Source organism: Trachypithecus francoisi, unplaced genomic scaffold, assembly GCF_009764315.1.
Source record: "Trachypithecus francoisi isolate TF-2019V2 unplaced genomic scaffold, Tfra_2.0 Lachesis_group0, whole genome shotgun sequence".
Lineage (NCBI taxonomy): Eukaryota > Metazoa > Chordata > Mammalia > Primates > Cercopithecidae > Trachypithecus > Trachypithecus francoisi.
The window spans coordinates 48,177,385-48,202,005 of record NW_022681453.1 but is presented as its reverse complement, the minus strand read 5'-3'; the positions used below and the strand labels follow the sequence as shown (position 1 = coordinate 48,202,005).

At 40.6% G+C, this 24,621-nt stretch overlaps 1 protein-coding gene across 4 annotated transcripts in view; it reads left to right on the top strand.

Moving 5' to 3' along the window:
• The window catches only part of SUMF1 (sulfatase modifying factor 1), a 108,362-nt gene that overhangs the window by 59,097 nt on the left and 24,644 nt on the right, over window positions 1-24,621 (top strand). For 2 of the 4 annotated variants that reach the window (XM_033210501.1, XM_033210500.1), the window contains exon 7: window positions 4,620-4,733. In XM_033210501.1, the coding sequence (XP_033066392.1) occupies window positions 4,620-4,733 (114 nt within the window). The other 2 variants (XM_033210502.1, XM_033210503.1) reach the window with 2 other exon arrangements.

Below are 24,621 nucleotides of genomic sequence, written 5' to 3'. Positions count from 1 at the left end.
CAAAGACACAGGCGATGGCCTTCATGGCCCTCATTTGGACAAGACCGTGATAATCATTTCTTTTCTTTTTATTTTTTTTGAGATGGAGTCTTACTCTTGCCGAGGCTGGAGTGCAGTGGCGTGATCTTGGCTCACTCCAATCTCCACCTCCTGGGTTCAAGCGATTCTCCTGTCTCAGCCTCCTGAATAGCTGGGATTACAGGTGCACGCTGCCATGCCTGGCTAATTTTTTTGTGTTTTAGTAGAGACGGGGTTTCACCATGTTTCCCAGTCTGGTGTCCGAATCCTGAGCTCAGGCAATCCATCTGCCTCGGCCTCCCAAAGTGCTGGGATTACAAGCATGAGCCACTGTGCCTGGCGGGTGATAAGCATTTTTGATGAACCAAACAAATGATATAAGTGCCTGTTCATTTTAGCAAAAGGCCATGACAAGGTTTTCTTGGACAGTTATGCATATTTGACAGCACTTGCAGCTACAGAGTTTCTTTTCTATTTAATTACACGAGCTACCAAGGAATATAGAGCCATTTACTCTTTTAAAATCAGTGTACCTTTTCAAAAAACACATTGTTCAGTATGAAATAAGGACACTCTACAGATGTTTAGAATTGGAATATTTAACTGGAAGTTCAGCATATGCGTAGGAAATTAACCTGAAGAAGTTGCCATGGAAGTTACTAAAACAAATTAGAACATTTACTGGGAGTCCTAAAGGAACCAATTTGACAAACAGGACTAGAGGAGAAAGCAAGCAAGCCAGCCAGAGAGAGACAGCTGCCATCTGTGTTTAGAATGAGACTTAATGAGATCTCTATCTTATGGAAATCATTTACACGTAGTATCTCAAGTCCACCTAAGCTGCTCTTTTGTGTCCACATGCTCTGGTCAATTGGAGCAGGAATTTAAGTTTGATGATGAAATGGACTACAGGGAAATAGCTCCCTGACCTGATATTTCATGTATTTATTATTTCAGGTCTGATTTTATTTATTTGAAACAGGGTCCTGCTCTGTTGCCCAGGTTGGAGTGCAGTGGCATGATCACAGCTTGCTGCAACCTCAGCCTCCTGGGCAAGTGATTCTTCCACCCCAGCCTCCCAAGTAGTTGGGACTACAGGTGCACACCACCATGCCCAGTTAATTTAAAAATTTTGGTGGGGCCAGGCACGGTGGCTCATGCCTGTAATCCCAGCACTTTGGGAGGCCGAGGCAGGTGGATTGCCTGAACTCAGGATTTAGAGACCAGACTGGGAAACGCAGTGAAACCCCATCTCTACTAAAATACAAAAAAATTAGCCGGGCGTGGCAGCGTGCACCTGTAATCCCAGCTACTCAGGAGACTGAGGCGGGAGAATCACTTGAACCCAGGAGGCAGAGATTGCAGTGAACTGAGATCAGGCCACTGTGCTCCAGCCTGGGTGACAGAGACTCCATCTCCAAAAAAAATTTTTTTTTAATGAAGATGGGGTCTCATTGTGTTTCCTAGGTTGGTCTTGAACTCCTGGCCTCAAGCTATCCTTCTTCCTCAACCTCCCAAAGTGCTGGGATTACTGGCATGAGCCACCAGACCCAGCTAGATCTGATTTTATACTGAGCAAACTTTGACCCCAGTGAGCCTAAAGAATTTACATTTTGCTATGCTGCTTGTTACACAATGATTAGTTTTGGCTTTAATGCATATCAACTCATTCATCTGAAAATGTGCCAGGAGTATTCTCATATACATTTGTTTGCTTTTGAGGCTCCTGAGAGGAAGCTTTAGTTGGTGGATTGGTTTAACAGCAGGCAGTTAAAATTTTTATTTTCCTTAGTGGCATACTCACGTATGGTAATTTTAGGGATGGTGACCTCCACATTCTACCTCACTTAAACATCAAATTATTTAAGGTGGGTAAAGAAAAAAATACCCAAACCCTTGGGTAGGTACTATTATTTTTCCCATTTTACAGATGAAATATAGGTTAAGTTGCTTGCCTAATGTTAGCTGTTAACTGTTGGTGTCACTGGGTCTGGTGCCTCATGCTTATAATCCCAGCACTTCGGGAGGCTGAGACAAGAGATTTGTTTGAGCCTAGGAGTTCAAGACCAGCCTGGGCAACATGGGGAGACCCTATCTCTACAAAAAATTCCAAAAATTAGTCAGGTGTGGTCGTGCACACCTGTGGTCCCAGCTACTCAGGAGGCTGAGCTGGGAGGATCGCTTGAGCCTGGGAAGTTGAGGCTGCAGTGAACTGTGATTGCATCACTGTACTCCAGTCTGGGCGACAGAGCAAGACCCTGTCTAAAAAAAAAGCCGGGCGCGGTGGCTCAAGCCTGTAATCCCAGCACTTTGGGAGGCCGAGATGGGCGGATCACGAGGTCAGGAGATCGAGACCATCCTGGCTAACACGGTGAAACCCCGTCTCTACTAAAAAAAATACAAAATTAGCCGGGCGAGATGGCGGGCGCCTGTAGTCCCAGCTACTCGGGAGGCTGAGGCGAGAGAATGGCGTAAACCCGGGAGGCGGAGCTTGCAGTGAGCTGAGATCTGGCCACTGCACTCCAGCCTGGGCGACAGACCCAGACTCCGTCTCAAAAAAAAAAAAAAAAAAAAAAAAAAAAAATAGTGTTGGTGCACAGATAGGACCTCAGATTTGAGAGCACTTCCACCTGTGCTCTTTGAGTCTGGAAAATGATTCCTTCCTCCAGTATGTTTCATCTGTTTTTGTTTGTTTGTTTGAGACGCAGTCTCGCTGTGTCACCCAGCCTGGAGTGCAGTGGTGCCATCCTGACTCAGTGTAACCTCCACCTCCTGGGTTCAAGCAATTCCCCTACCTCAGCCTCCTGAGTAGCTGGGATAACAGGCATGGGCCATGCACCTGCCTGGCTAATTTTTTTTTGTATTTTTAATAGAGACAGGGTTTCACAATGTTGGTCAGGCTAGTCTTGAACTCCTAACCCCAGGTGATCCACTCACCTTGACCTCTCAAAGTGCTAGGATTACAGGCATGAGCCATGTACCTGGCATGTTTCATCTTTTAACTGCACTTGCTCCCCTGGCTCCTTTCCTTTTCTTCCTAAAATAACTGAATTTCTTCTTTTCCTTCCTACTCCTTCCAGCTATTACTCTACCATGTTTTTTTTGGATCATCTCCAAACTGTTGAAAAAGTTGTTTATGTCTGTGGCCTCTTCTTTCTCTTTTGAACTCTGAGCCCTATTCGAAATCTGCCCAGACAACTCTACTTTTGTAAAGGAGCATGCCTTCAGCCAGAAATTTCTCCCTCTTGTGAATTTCTCTGACATTTTATTTCCCTCTCTTACGCTACTCATCCCATTCTGCCTTTCAGAATTAGATTTTGAGTTTTGGGCATATTCTTTTTTTCTCCCTCATTAAACTAGTTGAGGTCATTCATTATTTGTCATTGAAGCCTTCCCTGTCTTTAGTCACTGTGCATGGAATTACTGAATGAACCAATGAATAAGTACTGCTGTTTCCATAATGATTGCTGATTTTGGAAGCAGTGTGGTGAGAATTTTCAGCTTTCCAACTCATCCAGATTAAGTTCTTTTCACACTAGCTTCATGACTTTGATTGGAGTGCTCTGAATTGCCCAAGCATCAGATGCTTCCATATTCATGTGTAGATGTGAAACCATCTGAAGCCACATGGAATGAATTTTAGTTTATTCATTCCTTCCATTCTACTTCATTTAGTATGGAAAAAGCATGGATTTACAAAAAGATTGTTAAACCCCCAAGGATTACTTGATATATGTATATATATTTTTCATTTTAAAAATGAAATTTTCCTTTGTGTTTGAGAATTTCCATTTTAAAATGTTGGGAAAAATGTTAAGCCATTAAGCCAGCAAAACTATTCTGTATTTACTATTGTTCAGTTAGATTTTTTTTTTCTCTTGCTCTCCCTGCTTTTATAAAAACTCTACACTTTGGTCCCGTGTTTGTGACAGTATTATGTGGCAGACTGTCTGACCTACCTTTGAAATGTATAATTTTCTGCTGAAGAACGCATACACTTTGCCTCAGACTCAGGTTTCAGAGGCTGAAACCCCTCTATTACCAATATACTTGATAATGAATTCACATTTTGTTTATAAAAACAAATCCCCTTAAGTTTTGAGGCTTAAGATAAGATGATGAGTTGGCAGAAATTGTGGAGAGGACAGAGCTGACTGACTTGGGGTCTCTCAGTGCTGAAAGACATTTTGTGGCCAGGAAAGTTGAGCTCTGATGGCAAGACTCATATTGGGTCCAATGGGATTTTCCTGTGAATGATTTTGAAAGTCTAAGTATCTTCTATCCTCCCACTACTCACCCAATGTTTGATACAAATTTTTAATTTATGATAATATTAGTAACTCTATTAGGAATAATTTGTCTGACTTTCATGCCATTTAATATGAACTCTCTTTAGGTTTCTGAATTCTCTTAGAGCTCAAAGTCAAAAAAAAAAAATGCCCCTTTCTTTGTCTTTATGTTGGCCGAATTGTACTTTGACTATTGGAATAAAAATCAGTATTCATACTCTGAAATTAAAGCTCTTGTTGCATTTCTGCACTGAAGACTTTTTCTAAACCAGGTGAATAGTTTGACAGCATTTTTCTTTTCTTTATTTTTAGGTTGATGCCTTCCCTCCCAATGGTTATGGCTTATACAACATAGTGGGGAATGCGTGGGAATGGACTTCAGACTGGTGGACCGTTCATCATTCTGTTGAAGAAACGCTTAACCCGGTGAGTATTATTCGCAGAGCATGTATCTTGGAATGGTCGCATTCGTCCTCTGGGCAGTCTGCAGCCAGACTTTCATGTATCTCCAAAGGATATTTACGTACTCTGGAAATTAATCTTGGGATTTCCCTAAAGGGATGTTAAGCACATGTTTCTTATTTCAACCTTAGAGCATTTTGTAAAAATGTCTGTGAGCATCTTATCTTTTCCTGGATTGTGATGGTGATAACTATTTGAGGAAATCTGCCTATAACTTTAGAAATTGTATTCAGTCTCATAAATTTGATCAAAGCGTGATATATAAATAATTATAAAGTTTATTACTGTTTTATTATTAACTATTAAGATCTGTTAGATGGTATTTATCATGCCTCTAGTTGCCTGAGTTCTGATGGGTTGAAATTTTGATTCAGCAGCATTGTTTGGAGAGAATGAGAAGGGGTGTTTTCTGGTTAAACGTTAAAGCAGGAAGTTGTGTCATTTAGTGATTAATTCCTCTTAGTATGTCAGGCCAATGCACCTTATACCTTGGGAACAGAAGACAACCATGTTTGTCTAAGTTTTACTTATTCTGGCATGTGAAAAATGTTGAATGCAAATAGTATACTACCCTGCCTCTAAAACCAAACTATCCCAGCAGAATGTATACAAATTGAGACACTGCATGGGCATGTGTGTGGAAAGTGCTTCCTTTAAAAAGAACATCTCTGAATATTTTTTATGGTGTGAACAGATTGGGGGGAAAATATCATGCAAAATCCCATCTCTAGCAAAGTAGCCATTCATAAGTCAGTTCCAGGAATGTATATTTATAACCAAACTAGCTAGACTGGGTACTTGATGTGCTTAACTTTAAACCTGAACCTTTTGAAAAGGCTCAAAGGGTAATGATAAAGAAAATTAATTCTTAAATATTTTCTCAATATAGGATTATAGAGCAATTGAAGAAATAGACTCTGCCTGAGGTTCATTTTTCAGAATACAGGAATAAAGTTGTTTGATATGCTTAATTTTTCTTCACAGAATAACACATGGGCTGCTCATGAATAATCTAGAGAAACAGATCTACTTTTTGGGGGGTGCAGATAAAAATGCTGGGTTCTTCAGAAACTGTCATCCCTCCTCAGTTTCTTTTAATTTGCAGCGGGGCTGGTGGAAGTAGTGGTCAAAATGAAAATAAGGTTGTAAAATTTTAGGTGGGTTTGTGGTTGGGAGATGTCCTTCTCTACTGGCAAGATGTGACTTGGCATTTGCTGTCAGAATCAGAAGTAGAATTTTTTTCCTCTCAGATAAAAGCATCTGCATGCTTGGAAGGGAGTGTGCAAGGCCTTAGAATGCTGGCAAGTTGTGAATGTATCTATCTGACCATCTGGTGTGGAGCTGAGTGCTTGTTAGCTTTCAGTTTTAGAACTACTTGTGTTTCTTCTAAGGATTTGCAGAAAAATTCACATTTTTCTTTTTACCAATCCTAGGCTTTATCCTGGATGTTGCCCTTGCTCTAATGAAATTGTTCTCATTTTAGGTTTCTCTCTGTCCCAGTGGCCTCCTTTGCTTCCTCATTTGACTGGGATATAATTTAGCAGTTTTGAAAACTAAACCCCAAATCCTTAGACAATTCATACTCTATAATTCAGGTCTTTACAGCTATTCTTCATTGCCAGCAGAAAAGCCATGATCATCCCTCATCTGGGTTACTGCAGCAGCCTCCCAGAAGGCTCCCTGCCTTCCCTCTCTTTGTCATATTGAGACTAGACTGATCTATATAGATAGCAAGTCACATGCAGTCACTCCCCTGTTGAAAATCCTTTAATGCTTCTTATTACCTGAAGAATAAAGTGTAAAATATTTTTTAAAAACTTATTACTTTTATCTTTTTATTATTATTATTATTATTATTATTATTATTATTTTTGAGAGAGAGAGTCTCACTGTATCCCTCAGGCTGGAGTGCAGTGGTGTGATCTCAGCTCACTGCAGCCTCTGCCTCCCGTGTTCAAGTGATTCTCATGACTCAGCCTCTCAAGTAGCTGGGATTACAGGTGCCCGCCACCACACCCAGCTAATTTTTGTATTTTTAGTAGAAATGGGGTTTTGCCATGTTGGCCAGACTGGTCTTGAACTCCTGACCTCAGGTGATCTGCCCGTCTTGGCCCCCCAAAGTTCTGGGACTACAGGTGTGTGAACTACCATGCCAGGTCTTATTACTTTTATTTTTAATTTTTGTGGAGATGGGGTCTTGCTCTGTTACACAGGCTGGTCTCGAACTCCTGGCCTCAAGCAATCCTCCCGCCTTGGCCTCCTAAAGTGCTGGGAGTACAGATGTGGGACACTGCACCTGGCTGATTAAGTATAAATTCTTGCACATGACTTCTGAAGGCTAACATAATTTAACCCTTGCTGATCTCTCTAGCCACATCTTTTTTTTCTTTTTTAAACAGTTAATTATGAAATGTTACAAAAATTCAAAACAGTACAGAAAATAGTATAATAGATAACTGTGTACCTACTACATAATGTTAACAGTTTACTGTGTTTACTTTCTGTCTCTTTTAGCCAAAGAAAAAGAACAAAAACTGTTCTTCTTCAGTGCTTGATATCATCAGTATGTTTTATTTAAGCTGCTCTGGTCAGCGTGCAGGGCTGTTTCACTGTGTTTTTCAGTCATCATTTTTAAAAGTTTGTCTGATAACTCTGATATCTGGCCACCAGGTTGATCTGTTTCTGTTGTTCTTGGCTTTCAGTCACATCTTTTTCTCTCACATGCCTGGTTAGTTTTGACTGAGTGTCAGACATTTTATGTGAAAAATTGTGGAGGTTATTTGAGATCTAGATAGTGTCATGTGTCTCTGGAGAGGATTTACCTTTGCTTCTAGAAACTTCTATTTCAGATTAGCTTTAATCTAGTCAGGAATTGAGATGATTTGAAGCAGAGCTTCAGACTCTGTAATGGCCTGACTATTTCTAGTTCCCCTTGGTGCCAACCAAAAGTCTAGGGGTTTTACCATAGATCCTCCACCTTGGAGGGCCTTGAACTCCAATTTTTTATTTCCTCAGGCCATGAGTCTATTGAAAGTTCTGCTCAGCTTCTCAGCCTTACATCTGCCATTTGAGGCAATAGATCTCTAAGGACAACAGTTTCTCTTCTCTAGGATTTGAGCCCTGCAATTCTTCACAGCTGTGATAGTTCTCATCGGGTCTGGTTAAGTCCTATTTCTCTTTGAGATCTTAATTTATTTGCTTTTCTTCCCTAATGGACTATGTATCTCTAGTGCTTAGCAAATAACCTGTATATAATTATTGACCCTACAATAATACCAATTCAAGATATACGGAACTGGGGGAGTTTGGTGACTGTCCAGACTCCAGGTGTTTCATAAGCAGAGGCTGGTTAGAAGGGACATTTTCAGGGAAAGTTTAGAACCAAAATATCCATGTGGTTAGTAAATATTTCAGTTCAGGAACTGACCTCTTCTATGTCATGTATTTATGTTAGTTCTGTGACTAACTTACAACGGCAAGTCATTTTAAAGCTTCTTTGGAGAGCTTGGGAATATCAGTGCCCTGTATGCAAAGGTTATTCAGGAAATATATTTTTCTTATTCAGTGATTTCCAGGGAGCAAAAGTTAATCATTAGTTTTTATTTTATTGGGCAGTTATTTATGGCAAAAGCAGGTTGTGGAAACAGCCGTGTGTGCTTTGTACACATCTAAGAGAAGATGAGGTATTTGGCCATGTGAAAAAAGGGTCAGCTTGGTTAGCATGTGTGTGTGTGTGTATGTGTCCCATGTGTGTGTCCTGTGGAGGTGCCACATTAAGATGGCCTCATTCCCTTCCTCACAGACACAATCTAGTATATGGCCAGTGCTGCAGTGTATTTTAACCCAATAATAATGTGGTTTTTGTAAATGTAGTTTGTGGTTATTTGCTTCTCAGTTGCCTAAGTCTGAGACGAGTATTAATCTGTGGCGCCACGTAGTGCTTTCAGTTAAAGAAATATGTAGAGGTTATATAGCATTCTGATTTCCCACATCTGCATACTCACTTTCAGTACCAAAGTACCATGCTGACTTGTTCAGTTGATGATGTGACAGGATGGGGTGATCTGTGATATCTTTCCCTCTCTGTTAGGGACACAGTTGCATTCAGGTGGTGTCTTTTTCTCAGGGGAAGAACTCTACTTTTGTTTTTGTTTTATTTGAGGTGGAGGCTTGCTCTGTGACCCAGGATGGAGTGCAGTGGCACAACCTTGGCTCACTGCAACCTCCGCCTCCCAGGTACAAGCAATTCTCCAGCCTCAGCCTCCCGAATAGCTGGGATTACAGGTGCCCATGCAACCATGCCCAGCTAATTTTTTTTTTGTATTTTTAGTAGAGACTGGGCTTCACCATGTTGGTCAGGCTGGTCTTGAACTCCTAACCTCTGGTGATCCACCCGCCTCTGCCTCCCAAAGTGCTGGGATTACAGGTATGAGCCACCACGCTTGGCTGTCAGGGAAAGAACTCTAATTTTGGAATTAACCAAAGTAACTTGGATTACAGCTCTGTCACTTAATATTAAAGGACTACCGCTAAATTTGGAATATATCTTCATTTTCCTTGTCTACAAATTGGAAATAATTATACTGGATGAAATTGTGTGAAATTTAATTTGTCACTGTATGTGCAAACTTTATATCACTTCCAGAGGACTGTTGTTATTTTACTGTTTTTGTTTATATTATGTTTTGGCTATCTAATTATCATATTGCTTACTTCCATCAGCAGAGTTAATGAGAAACATTGGTCTTCAGAAGCATAGGGGGAAAAAAAGAAAAAAGAAGCAGAGGGGAAGAAAACGATATTTATAAATAATGATTGCTGATATTCCTCTTACCCTTACCTTTTGTTGGCTTATCACATACTCATTGTCTCAATGAAAACTTTGCTCATCAAAGCCCAGTGAGATCAAAGTTTTCCAAAACGTATTCCTCCTCTGAATGAATCTCTGCTACTTACCACATTTTAGCCAGAAATTCAGTTTGTTTTGCTTCCGTTAATGTGGAATTTGATTGTCTCATAGATTGTATAGCTCTCGATATTTTGGAAAGTGTCCTCTGTTTCTCAGGGTTGTTTGATGTATGGAATTGACCTGAGATATGCTGGGTGCAGTGGCTCATGCCTGTAATCCCAGCACTCTGGGAGGCTGAGGTGGGAGGATCGCTTGAGCTCAGGAGTTGGAGACCAGCCTGGGCAACATGGCAAAATCTCATCTTTACAGAAAACACAGAAAGTTAGCTGGGCATGGTGGCACATGCCTGTAGTCCCAGCTACTTGGGAGATTGAGGTGAGAGGATGGTTTGAGCCTGGGAGGTGGAGGTTGCAGTAAGCCGAGATCACACCACTGCACTCCAGCCTGGGCAACAGAGCCAGACCAGGTCTCAAAAAATAAAACAAACAAAATACACACAAAAAATAGAATTGACCTAGGATAAGCCCTCCTTGTCTGTCCTCCGTGGTGTGCAGAGGCCACTCCTCTGAGCTCTTGCCTATCCACACATAGCACATTAAGTACATTTGGGGCACATACTAGTTCTCTGGCCAGAGATTAGCATGTATACTCATGCTTGCAGATGCCATACTTGTTGACCCTGCTCAGATCCTTCTTTGTCATTGCATGATAGGGCTTAGGGCTTGGACTCACAGTAGTTTTTTAGATCCTCTAAACTCCACACTTGATTGTTCCTCTTCCCCATGATCCTCTGGCCTCCCACCACTGTGTCTCAGTGTGCAACAGAAGCATGAGACTGTTACTTAGCTTGCCTCCTGATCTTCCTCTGCCCAGGCGATGAGACTGCCATTTTCTCAGTCTGGCAAAAACCGGTAAATATCATGTCATCTTTCTCCTTAATTAAGACTTTCATACCCATTGATGGTCCCATCAACAGTCTCATCATTTCAAGCAAGCATTCATTGAGTACCTAGTATGTGCTGGGGGCTGAGGGAGGAAGTTGATTAAGAATTTTTCCCTGCCATAAGGCCTTCACTCACATGTTTTTTGTTTTGTTTTGTTTTGATTTTTGGAGACAGTTTCCTTCTTGTTGCCCAGACTGGAGTGCATTGGCACTATCTCAACTCACTGCAACCTCCACCTCCTGGGTTCAAGTGATTGTTCTGCCTCAGCCTCCCAAGTAGCTGGGATTACAGGCATGTGTCATGTGCCACCACGCCTGGCTAATTTTGTATTTTCAGGTGAGATGGGGTTTCACCGTGTTGGTCAGGCTGGTCTCGAACTCCTGACCTCAGATGATTCACCTGTCTCAGCCTCCCAAAGTGCTAGGATTACAGGCATGAGCCACTGTGCCTGGCCCACTCACATGTTTTTGATCAGGACATTCTGAGGACATGAATAAATCAGTTTGATGGAGAACTAACCTAGTGTTCAAAATGAAAAAAAGCACGAAAGTGATAATGAAGTTCACCTGATAATAAATTTAATACGACTACAAGTTATACATAGTAAATGCCAGGGGCAAAACAAGGTGATCAAAATAACAGCCTTTTGGGACTATGTTTGGGAAAATAATTTTATCTCCTTATCCCTAGTGGAAGATGAATGTCTTCTGGAGGAAGTACTAATATTTACCCATTGTAATTTTTCACTGTGGATCAGTTGCAAGGTTCTTCACCCAATAAAATAGAACTATTGAGAAGTAGAAATAAACTCAAATGTATGGTTCAGATATTTAGATCCTGCAGACACATTTCCAAACACGTTATCCAAACATATGCTTCTTGCTTGAAAAGAGCGAATTCTAATTCCAGTTACTATTTGGACGATGTTAGAAATACCATTTGTTTCCAGTTCGGGACAAAATTACCCTCAGAGCCTCATGTTACAACTACTGATTCTTCCTGAGCAAAACGAGCAGAACACTAAAATGTACCATGGCCTCCTTAGTTTGGAGGGTCAGGGGGGTATCTGAAAGGTGGGAAGTGGAAACCTCCTCTAACCTCTCACCCTGTAGGAATTCCTTCTTTGATACCCCTGACAGCTGTGGTCCTGCAGCCTCTTGCTAAAAGCTTCTTGGTGAACAAGAACTCTCCAACACTTGGGGCAACTTACTGCCTTGTCAGATGTTCTCACTGAAGGTTCCTGTGTCCAACTCAAATCCTCCTTGAAGTGTCAACTCAGTGGCCCTCATTCTGCCGTTGCTGAGAATAAGAAAGTATCTTCCTTCTGCCTTGTACATACAAGCTCTTGAGATACCTAAGGACAGTTGTTGTGTCTCCCCTGCCCCACCCATTTTTCTGTTTCTAGATAAGCATTCCCATTCTTCTGCTGCACCTGGGATAACTGGGTTTGCAATTCAGGGCAACCCAGTTATATTCCTCTGAATAACATGAATTGGGGGAAAATGCCCCTTTTTGTAAATGGACATGCAGAATTATACACAGTGTTCTAGATGTTGTTGGATAGATGCAAATAATAGTGGGGCTATCCTCTTTTTATTCATTCTGTCTCATCAGGTCTCAGATCATGTCAGCAGTTAAGGGTTTGGTTAGTGGATGCCAATCAAGCTGGGTTTGAATCTTGTCACTGTATCTGTGGCTTGCCAGATGTGTGACCCTGTGCAAGTCACTTAAGTGCTCTGAGACTCAGTTTGCTTCCTTCTTAAACGGGGATGAAGATTCCTACTTCATAGAGTTGTAAGGAAGTGAGAGAGTGTAGTACGGTACTTAGCACAATGTTTGGCAAATAGCATGTGATACATGGTAGCTTCCATCCTAATTGCTGTCAGTGCTATACCACCACTACTATGGGCACTACTACTGTTACTATGAGTAGTAGCTGCAGTAGTAACAAAGAACAGTATCTCACTGATGGTTCCTGTTAAGCTTGTAGCCAAATAAAACTTGCATTTTTCTCCCATGTTGATCTCAGGCAAGGTCTCCCCTAGTGTTGTTGTTACACAGCGATTTTTTTTTAATGTAGCTATTTTTTACATGCAGTTATTTTTTAAGAAATATTTTTAAAATTTTTGAATCTTTTCTTTGTTTTGTACGTGCATTTTGAAACTTCATGCAATGCCTATCTCATCCCTCCATGAGATTTCATTTTGTTTCTGGGTTTCAACCTTGAGAGACAGCTTGTAGAAATCATTCTGGCTATCAGTGCTGTCTTCAATGGTGGTAGCTTTCCCTTCCAATTTATTATAACCAACAGGTTTGGCTGTTTTAAAGTCATTGATATAGTATGAATGGGACAGGGCCCAAGGCAAAGCCCTGTAAGCACTGGAGTCAGCCTACATTTCCTGAGTATCTACTGTAGTATCAGGCTATATATACTCTTGGGTTACAGAGATGTGTAACACAAGTCTTGCTGTTAAGAAGCTCCTAGTTTGTTGAGGAAAGATTGAGTGCCATTCAGATGAATCAAGATGCACTATGGTAAGATTTGCTATGGATAAGATTGAGGTGGAGCCTTGGTGACCTCTCTGCTCTCCACCAGTTGGAGCTATGAAGGCTTCTTGGAGGAGGTGCCTTTAGAAAGAATGGCAGCAATTGGCGTGGTAACTGTGATAGGTCCGTGGGATCCAAAGATGAAGAAGACAGGGTCCAGCCTTTTGAGGAATTCAGGGTAAGTGGTGAAAGGATTTTCTTCTTTCTTTCCCCACTTCTTTTAGTTTCTTAAGTAAATGCCTAATCAGTGCCCTGAGCCATAGCTGCCCTCCATTTACCCTTTAGTCCTGAAGCGTGATGACTTTTCCATACCCAAAGTAAATACAGTGAGAGGGGAGCATGTGTGTACGCGCACTTCTTTCTTCTCATTTTTCTGCAACATATTTTCCTACTTCTTACGGAGCAGTAGAACTGTTTCAAGAATTTCCTTTAGCTTACCAGCTAGAGGCTTTGGAGAGTGACTGGTAAATTGTCTTCCTTACTTCAGTGTGCTCAAGAAAGGGGCTGTTATTGGTTGCCTTTTCACAGTGTATCACACTCCTGGGAAGGGAGAGCCATATGCTATAAGATTGAGATGGCAGCAAGTGAGCAGGATGGGTTGGGCTTATAACAGAAACATTAAAAGAAAAGAGCAGAGAGTTTGCTAATGTGGTTATTCGTCATTCTCAGTAAAATTCTTTCTGCTGCACTGAATAACAGAGTCATGGTTAAGTGATGAAAGTGAGGTCAGTCTCCTGGGTTTCCGTCTGAGATTTAGCTTTAAAATGTCGTGGGGCCCTAGGTGAGTCATGTCACCCTTGTAGGCTTACTGCTTCATCTATAAGTTGTGCTGAGGATGTAGCAAGCCATTCCTAAGGGTGCAGTAAATCTGGGGAACTGCCGTTGGGTCTGCTGCTGGCTTGGAAAGTAGGCAGTGATGGAGGCTGCATCTGACAGTAACATGGTTAAGAGGGTGGTTTTAAAATGATTTCCACCGAGTATAAACTAGTTCAACCATTGTGGAAGACAGTGTAGCAATTCCTCAAGGATCTAGAACTGGAAATACCATTTGACCTAGTGATCCCATTACTGGGTGTATACCGAAAGGTTTATAAATCATGCTACTGTAAAGACACATGCACACGTATGTTTATTGGGGCACTATTCACAAAAGCAAAGACTTGGAACCAACCCAAATGTCCATCAATGATAAACTGGATTAAGAAAATGTGGCACATATACACCATGGAATACTATGCAGCCATAAACAAGGATGAGTTCATGTCCTTCGCTGGGACATGGATGAAGCTGGAAACCATCATTCTGAGTAAACAGAAAACCAAACACCGCATGTTCTCACTCATAGGTAGGAATTGAACAATGAGAACACTTGGATACAGGGTGGGGAACATCACACACTAGGGCCTGTCGTGGGGTAGGGGGAGGGAGGAGAGGTAGCATTAGGAGAAATACCTAATGTAAATGACAAGTTAATGGGTGTAGCACACCAACAAGGCACATGTATACATATGTAACAAACCTGCACGTTGTGCACGTGTACCCTAGAACTTAAAGTATAATAAAAATAAAATAAAATAAAATGATTTCCACCTAGGTCCACATCCTAGCTCTGCTATCTTAGGGCCAGGGGGTGAAATCCTTTGCTTCTGTTTCCTTGTCTATAAAATGGAGTAATAGTAAGATTCAACAATATCGAGCTGTTCTGAGGATTAAAAAGAGAGGTTAACTCACTGTGCCCACCACACAGCAAGCACTCGGTAATAAGAGCAGATTATGCTTTCTAAGTGCCTCTCAGTCAGAACATCTCCCTTTGGAAAATCCCTTCCCCTTCAGCATTGCCTCTTGTTGTGTGGTAGACCAGATTATGTTCTTTTTCTTTGGTTTGTTTAATAGCATTTTTGAGCACCTGCTCTGTGCTAGTGGCAAACGTAAACATCACACAGTCCTTGCCTCCAGAGAATTTGAATCTCAGAATTCCTAATGGTGGTTTCTTATCATTTCCATGGTAATAGGCACTTTTGCTCCACTGATGCTTAGGAAGCCAGGACCAAAGCCCAGGTTTTTGGATTTCTTTCAATGAAAAGATTGTTTATTCCTTTCCTGTACTTTTCTTCACCTGGAAAGGCCATGGGGAAATTTCAGGGTGAGGACTTGAAAGCCTGTGTCTCTTGGCTCCCTTAGTTGCATCCACAGCTGACAGGCCATGTCTGAGCAGCTTTTCTGGGCAGAGGAAGGGTACTCTGGGAATTCAGGTAGAATTAGGCCGCCAGTTTGGGTCGGTTGCTTGAGGTTTTTTATCTCTTGTCTTGGTGTGGTTTGAGGTATGAATTGAGAACATAAATGTAGGCTCTCGGCTGGGTGCAGTAGCTCATATCCGTAATCTCAGCATTTTGGGAGGGTGAGGTGGACGGATCACATGAGGTCAGGAGTTTGAGACCAGCCTGGCTAACATGGTGAAACTCCGTCCCTAATAAAATATACAAAAATTAGCTGGGTGTGGTGGCATGCACCTGTAGTCTCAGCTACTTCAGAGGCTGAGGCGCAAGAATGACTTAAACCCAGGAGGCAGAGGTTACAGTGAGCTGAGATCGCGCTACTGCACTCCAGCCTAGATGACAGAGCAAAACTCTGTCTCAAAAAAAAAAAAAAAAAAAGAAAGAAAGGAAATTTATGCACTGTTTGGAGGGCCAAACCCTTTGCCAGGGCTGGCATCCTGTCTTCCACTTCCGTGTTCCTTCCTTTCCATCTTCTTCATGACCTGGGATCTCCCTGGAGAGATTGTTTTTTCTTGGCAGTGAATTACAGTTAACCCCAAATATTCCTGCATTGTCTCAGCCTGTGATTGCTGCTTAATATTTTCAGATAGAGCTCAGTCTCATCACTCTTGGCTGTAAGCAAAGATTAATATACATATATATTCCAACTCACACAATAATTCTCTTCTTTACATTTTCTCACATACAGTAGTCCATATTCATAAACAGTTTTCCCACAGTACTCCTGAGTCATCTCAAATGGTTTGGGGAGGAAGAGTGGTCTCCGTCAACTTAAAGATGGCCCCCAAGCCCGTCCCCACTGTAGCTTTATAGATTTTTAGTGTGAAATGTGTTTCCGGTTAAAAGAAGGTATATGCCTCATACTCTGCCTCCCTGTGTAATAGTCCTGACTTTACTCCAGACTGCTGTGCTTCTGGAGTGAACAAAATGAGGAGTGAGGAGTGAAGTCAATGTCTTAAAGCTTTGCATTTATATGGGACTTTTCTCCCCTGAAGAGCTCTAAGTGTTCACGCATGCGTTTTCCCCACCCCTCCGCCCCCTCTCGTTCTCATATCCTCAAAATATTCCTGATTATGCAAAAAAGAAGACGTGGTCTTGGACTCATTTTTTATGGTGTGGAGCTCTAGAGGTTTTGACTTAACTGAGATTTTGAACTTGATTTGTGGTCAGGATTAAATCAGAGATCTTCTGATCCCCAGATTGTTAACGTTTACTGGATTCCAGATGTTATTTCAAATACAAAATACGAAAGTCTACTTATTTCCTTGTAGTAGTATTTTGTCACAAGCCACATATGTTAAATCAGGCATCTCAAGACTTGTTATAAATATAAAGATAATTTAAGAGATGGGAATTGCTATGCCATACAGTGGCTTCTTCCAAAAGCAAGAGGGAGGCAGTGAATTCTTTCTATAGTTTTCGATCTCTTGAGATTTTAAATCAGTTTCTTGTCCTTTTTACCTTCCTAACCTCTTATTTCCATTAAATTATTTTTTAAAATTATTGATTTGGCAAGCTAGTTTTTGTATCTGACGTCTGACTTGTTAATGAATTGTAAAGTAATATAGTGCCGTTTCCCATTCCTATAGCTTACTTTTAGTGACTTCCCCATGTCATAGTATGACTCATTTGTTCTTTCCCTAAGGATCTGAAAATAAAACCAGGTTATTAAGAAGAGAAAATAGAATAGTTAAATTGTCTTTTTTTGTTACCAAATTATGCTGTGATTTTTTTCATGTGGATGTATGGATGCCTTTTAAATATGGGAATATGCATATCCACACATAGAAATTTTATGCAAGGGTATTCTTTTATCCATTCAGCAAAATTTACTGGCAAGCTACTGAAAGCCAGATTTGTGTGCTGGGTTCTGGGAATCTAACAGACAAAATCGTCTTTTCTTAAGGAGCTTGCAGATGTTAAAAGAGCAAGCAAAACCCACCTCAGTGGGTTTACATACATATACATTTATAGCAATAAATACATATACATAATTAAGGAGGAAGTATAGCATGATGGTTAAAAGCATGCAGTTTGGAGTGGGACCTGGATTTAGGTCATAGCTCAGCCACCTACCAGCTGAATAACCTGGAGCAAGTTAGTTAACCTTTCACCCAGCTTCCTCATCTGTAAGTGAGGAAATGGTAATACCCTTTATGGGGTTATTGGAGGTTTCAAGGAGATGCTACAGAGAAAAGGTCTAGGATAGAGGCTGTCATGTAGTAAACGCTTGATATATGTTAATTATGAATATTATGTTTTATGTATAATGAAAATTCAAATAAAATAAACCAGCAAGCTATGAAATGATACCTTACTCTGAAATCTAATCCATGGAAGACATTTTTTTTGGACCTTTTTAGGGATGTGGAAAGGAGATAGGCCATCTGGTAGCATGCAATTATAAATAACACTTCTTTCCATGGACAGTCTCCACTTTATACTCAGTAAAGGAAGTAAACATGGCATCTAATCAAGCAGCAGAACATACAGAATTGGGCACTTAGCACTTATCCACTTTCAAAACGTCCAAATAAAATCATGGAAGTCTTCAAGTGGTTCTCTGAAAATAATGTTTAAGTAAAAATGCCATTTGGTATAAGCTAATTGCTTTATTCTCTCATAACTTGCTAATGAATTGTCACTGAAGAACACAGAAGATTGTGAGAATAAAAGAATGTGATAGATCCATAGTGAGACTAAACCGTGTCTGCTTTTCTCACTTCAAGTAATACTTAGAACCATATGTGGCCTCGCACTCAGGACTGACAGTTTTATACAGCTATTCTAAGCAATATAAGTGATTGATTCTGGAGCAAATCTTTCAGTGAATGTGGTCTGTACCCTGTGTTGTTGGTGGTTTGGTTTTAGTTGACCTAGAAGTCGCCTTTGCATTTAGGATGATGCCACTGTATAACATGCATTGCTTAGGATAAAACAAACTGATTTCTCTATACTTTAGATCTAATCCATCTGAAATTGGATAGAGCAGGCATGTTCTTTTGTGTTGCATATTAGTGTGTTACACTTTCTGAAGTTAAAGAACCACCTGCATTATTAGGAAACTAATTCCATCTAGCAGTCTACTGCATTCCGTCTGACAGTCTACCACTACCAGTAGATGAGAAAGTTTCTTCTTTGTTGCAGAAATCTAATGTGTTATATGTTTTCTCTTAATCGTTGCTTCTTCTGTGTTTAGGTTGATTGGTTTTCAGCACATAGATGCTTTATAGCCTTGTGTTTCACAGCTATAATAATTCATGCTTCTTAAACAGAGCATATGTATCTACCGTTATACAGGTCAGATAATTAACCGTTCTCCTGGGGCCTCACTCTTTTTTCTACTGTCTCTCCTTCCTGTCTCACAGTGGGGAGAGAGGCTGCAAAACTTGAGGCCCTCGAATGAGGCACCTCAAAGAAGATTGTAGTTGCTTATCTCACACCTCAGCAAGAAACCATGGAAAGTTCCCTGAAGGAAGTGAAACAATTTGGGATGGAGAAGCTCCAAGATGAAAGGATTTGGACATGTGTCCACCAGCTCACATCAAATGGTTGGCAGGGAAGGACCTTATAAGGTCTCTAGAGGAGCACAAATGAGGGAACTCAGGCCAGGAGGGAAAGAATGGATCCCAGACTAGATACTGGTTCTCCCAACTACCTGGCCTATACGGTGGGTCCCCTGGTGATGCCTTCTGCCTGGGCTCATCCTGTGGAGTCTCTGCAGGTTATTTTGCAGGCACTTTCTACTTGCAATCTCTTGTAAGACTTTTTATTGTGTGCTTTTAGGCCTTGTGAAACTTGTGAACTATAGAGAGGTTTGTGTGTCTGAAACTAGAATAGTTGGATGATTTATTTGAAAAATGTGATAGTCTATGAGTTAGCTCAGAAGGGGCACATGGTAGAATGGCTGAGTATGATGCTGAAGCCAGACGTCCTGGCCTTCAACCTGGCTCCTCTGCTTACTAGCTGAGTGACCTTGGGCACACTCTTCAACTTCTCTGTTCCTTAGTTCTTTAGCTGTAAGATAAGGCCAATGAGTGGGTGTCCAAACATTCCTGGTTTGTATCTGTGCCTGGCACAAGTGTTAATAGTGCCACCTTTCAATCTCTAAAGTACGCTTATTTGGATGATCAATTATATGTCTGCCATACCAATAAGAGAATCTATATCAAAAATTTGTTTGGAAGACTAAAAATATAGAAAACAATACCCAATTGTAACGTGCTCAGTAAATATTAGCTGCTATTGTTTATTTATGTGCTATTTATTTTACAAGTAGACTGGTATTTTAAATACCCAATTTCATGTATTACTCCAGGAGCAAAAACTGTTACCACAGACTTTGGGGTCTGAAAGTGAATTATATTATTGGAAAATGAGGAGCTACCAAGGTATGAGCAAGTGTAATACAATTTCAAAAATTCTCTTCCTTTCTAATCTGGCGTGGGTGAAACAAGTAGCATGGAGGAAATGACTGTTTTCATTCATTTCACTAAAATGGTAATCACCTCAATGGCACGCTGGTTTTACAGAGAAAATACAGTGGAGGTTGCTAATTTGGTTCGTGTGTTTTACTGCCTGTTCTTTCCAATTTGATCTCGTTTTCTTTCTTTGACCTTTCTTTGGGTGTCACCTTTTCCTCTCGCAGGAGAGGCTAGTTGCAGTCCCTTCTTCATTGATCCTTGTCTCCAGAAATAAATAAAATTAAACATAATTCAAAAAGCTTTATTTGAAGTAATGGTTTCATCTGCTCACTCTTAAAATATTTTTTCATGTTGGACATTAGGTAAAATAAATACAAATTATTGGTATTTTGACTTTATTTTTCACAAATATGTACTTTGGGTAGAGATGCTGCTGAATCTAGAGGATCCTCTATCTGGTTAGGCAGGGGGGTGGGATAAGCTTGCAGGGGCCATGGTGTGATGGACTTTGACTCCTGGTTCTCACTTGCTAGCTGTGTGATCTTGGGGATGCCATTTATTTCATCTCTCTGAGCTTCAGTATTTTTCATCCTTAAAATGAAAAGAATGATACTTCCTGCTCTACAGGGTGATTATGAGGATTAAATACAATGATAAGGATTAGTATACTCTCAACAAACGGATGGTATGGTAATTAACAGTTGTCAGTCATTTTACATTCTAGGATATTTGGAAACAGAGTTCCTTTCTCGAAAGATGGTTGAGGTGATTGAAAGAGACTTCTTTTAGGAGGAAGATGTGCAGAGGCTGTGTCTCTGATGATAAAAATGCTTTGATGATGTGGGTTTCATATAGGAGAAGCTAGTGCTCTTCATCACAGAGCTAAATACAGACCTGCCCAGGACCCGGAGAAACTAAAGGAGGATATAGGGTCAGTGAGAAAGAGCTGTAGCCCCGCCTGGATTCCTTGTATCAGTCTTCTGAGAATAAAAGCACTGTGGCTATTGCTACTCTTTTGTCTTCCAGATCACTCAGTAAATGTCTTTTGTAGCACACCCTAAGCAGAAACATAAAGGGAAGAGAATTCTGGGAAATGAGGTTCAGGCTAGCCAAGGTGACACATTACCAAACTGGCACATTAACAGTTATCCAATCTAGTTTAATCTAACACCTTTAAATTATTATAAAACCAACTCCAAATCATATATACTTTTTTCCCTAGAAAACTTCAGTATGTGGCTGGATGCTGTGGCTCATGCCTGTAATCTCAACACTTTGGGAGGCCGAGATGGGAGGATCACTTGAGCCCAGGACTTTGAGACCAGCCTGGGCAACATATTGAAACACCGTCTTTACCCCAAAATTTAAAATGCTGCATGTGTCTGTGGTCCCAGCTACTCAGGAGGCTGAGGTGGTAGGATTGCTTGAGCCCAGTAAATTGAGGCTGCAGTGAGTCATGATCATGCCACTGCACTCTACCCTGGGTAACAGAGTGAGACCCTGTCTCAAAACACACAAAAAAGCACTTCAGTATGTGACTGTAAAAGCTAAACACTCTTTAAAAAAAAAAAAAAAAAAAAAAAAACTAGAATGACATTATCAAATCTCAAAAAAACTAAAAATAATTCCTTAATATTATCAAATACCCAGTCAGCATTCACATTTCCTTAATTATCTCATGAATGTTTTTCTGTAATTGGCTTGTTGAGAATCAGGATCCTAATAGGTTCCATTCTTTTTGGGATCCTAATTACATTTGGTTGAGTTCTTATTTTGGTAATTGCAATGTCAGAGGTCAAGTGATTCACTAATACAGAAAACAAGTACAAAACTGAACAACATTGTAAAGAAAAAAAACCACACACCCAACCATTGGAAACTGAAAATCCACCAAAGCAAGGTGAAAAATTGAGAAGTGTTGATTCTTGAGAAGCTTCTGTAGCTTTGGCCAAGAATGGGTGAGAATGTGGCATTCTTGCTTGGAACTGATTCTATATCCTCTTCCTGCCACACTCTATTATTTAAAAAAAAAAAAAAAGGCCAGGCATGGTGGCTCACTTCTGTAATACTAGTACTTTGGGAGGCTGAGATGGGATGATCACTTGAGTCCAGAATTTCAAGACCAGCTGGTCAATATAGTGAGATGTTGTCTCTGCAAAAAAATAAAAAATTAGATAAGTGTGGTGGCGTATGCCTGTAGTCCCAGCTATTCAGGAGGCTGAGGTGGGAGGATCACTTGACCCCAGGAGGTCGAGGCTATGGTGAGCTATGATTGCACCACTGCATTGTAGCCTGGGTGACAGAGGGAGACCCTGTCTAAAAATAAAATAAAATTTTAACTCAGTTCAGGACTGGTGGCGAAAACCAAAACTTTACAGCCAAAGGTAGACGTGATTCAGGGTGGAGGATGGGGGCACTGAAAGCCTGTGGCTTTGTGAGCTAAAAAAGCAGACTCACGTTAGACTATTTCAGGAAATCCTGCAGCATGACTAGCCCACGGTAGCAGTTGTGATTTGGGATGGGTGGTAGACCAGCCAGAATTTAACAGGGAGATCGTGCAAGTGAGAGAGACATTAAAGGTGTGAAATAAGCTTTTCTAGGCTTTCTGGGAAGCTAAACATAAGCAGGGAAGACCCAAGAGAGCCCAGCAAAAAGTAAAAGCCAGGGGGACTTGCGATGACTGCCACTTTGAATGCCATTCCTCAATCCATACACCTTGGTTAAGGAAGGGTGAAAGCGCAGTGAGTTCAGGGTGTCTAAATTATTGGTCAGCTGTTCAAGTATGTAACACAAATATGACCTCAATGGAATTGAAAAAAGAATTCTGAACAGAGACATCAGTGGGTACAGACCATGGAGAATGAGATTCTACAGTTTATATTCAGGTAAGTTATCAAAACAAAACGAAACAAAAACCTTCAGAAAAATAAGGTAATCAAGAGTTGCTGTTACTTATATATGTGCTCTCTCTCTCTCTCTCTCTCTCTCTGTGTGTGTGTGTATATATATATACACACATATATATCTGAACATATAAACATTTAAGATTATATATGTAATCTTAAATTATGTATATTATATATATAATCTTAAATGTCTAGTTTTCAGCTAAAATGTAAATAAACATGCAGACTAACAAGAAAGTGTGACCCATACTAAAGAAGATGAGTATTTAAGTTAAAACTAACTCTGAGTAGGCCCAGATGCTAGATTTAACAAAGACTTAAAATTAGCTATTATGATTATATTTAAAGAACTAAAGTATATTTGAATAGTTGCTATAAAATACGCCAACTGTGAGTCAACAAATAGAGAATCAAATGGAAATCATAAAAAAAGAACCAAGTAGAATTTCTAGAATTGAAGAGTCTGCTACTAACTGCAATGAAAAATTCCCTAGTTGAACTCAAGAGCAGATTAGAAATGGTAGAAGAAAGATTCAGTGATCCTGAAGGTAGATCAAGAGAAAGTATCCAGGACAGGTGCAGTGGCTTACACCTACAATCCTAGCACTTTGGGAGGCTGAGGTGAGTGGGTCGCTTGAGCCCAGGAGTTTGAGACCAACCTGGGCAACATGGAGAAACCACGTCTCTACAAGAAATAAAAAATTAGCCAGGTATGGTGGTGCACATCTGTAGTCCTAGCTACTTGGGAGGCTAAGGTGGCAGGATCACCTGAACCTAGGGAGGTTGAGGCTGTGGTGAACCAAGATCATACCACTGCACTCCAGCCTGTGTGACAGAGCAAGACCCTATCTCAAAAAAAAAAAAAAAAAAGGAATTATCCAAACCAAAGAGCAGAGAGGGCTGGGCATAGTGACTCATACCTGTAATCCCAATACTTTTGGAGGCTGTGGCAAGTACATTACTGGAGCCCAGGAGTTTCAGACCAGCCTGGGCAACATGGCAAAAACCTGTATCTACAAAAATTAGAAAAATTAGTCAGGTGTCATGGTATGCACCTGTAATCCCAGCTACTCAGGAGGCTGAGGTGGAAAGATCTCCTGGGCCCAGGAAGTTGAGGCTGCAGTGAGCCAAGATCATGGCAGAGTGCTCCAGGCTGGGTGACAGAGTGAGACCCTGTCTCAAAATAAATAAATACATAAAAATTTAAAAAGCAGAAAAAAATTCAGAGAAAAATCAATAGAGCCCTGTGCAACAACATCATGTGTTCCAACATAATTTTAACACCTGTGTAATGGGAATCTCAAATGGAGAGGAGCAAAAGGAACAAAAAAATTGAAAGAAAAATCTGAAACTTCCCACATTTGATGAAGATTATCTATAGATCCAAGAAGCTCAGTGAACCGCAATTAGCGCAATTACGATAAACTGCAAAAAAAAAAAAAAAAAAAAAACATTTAGACAAATCATATTCACCCTGTTGAAAGACAAAATCTTGAATATAACAAGAGGAAAACGATTCATCACATACAGGGCAACAATAATGTGATTAATAGCTGATTTCTGATCAGAAACAGTGGAGACCAGAGGATGATGGTGTGACATAATCAAAGAGCAGAAAGGAAAAAACAAAAAACTTGTCAACTAAGAATTCTATATCCAGGAGAACAATCCTTCAAAAATGAAGGTGAAGGGGGTTTGACTCATGGTTCTAGAAAGATGGAGTAAATGTACATTTACTAGTTGTATCTTACTAAATACAACTAAAACTCTGGACACTGCACATAAAAGAATTATAAGCATGATTATAACCATGGAAAGTTAAAAGAAAGCAGAGTGGCTGAAGATC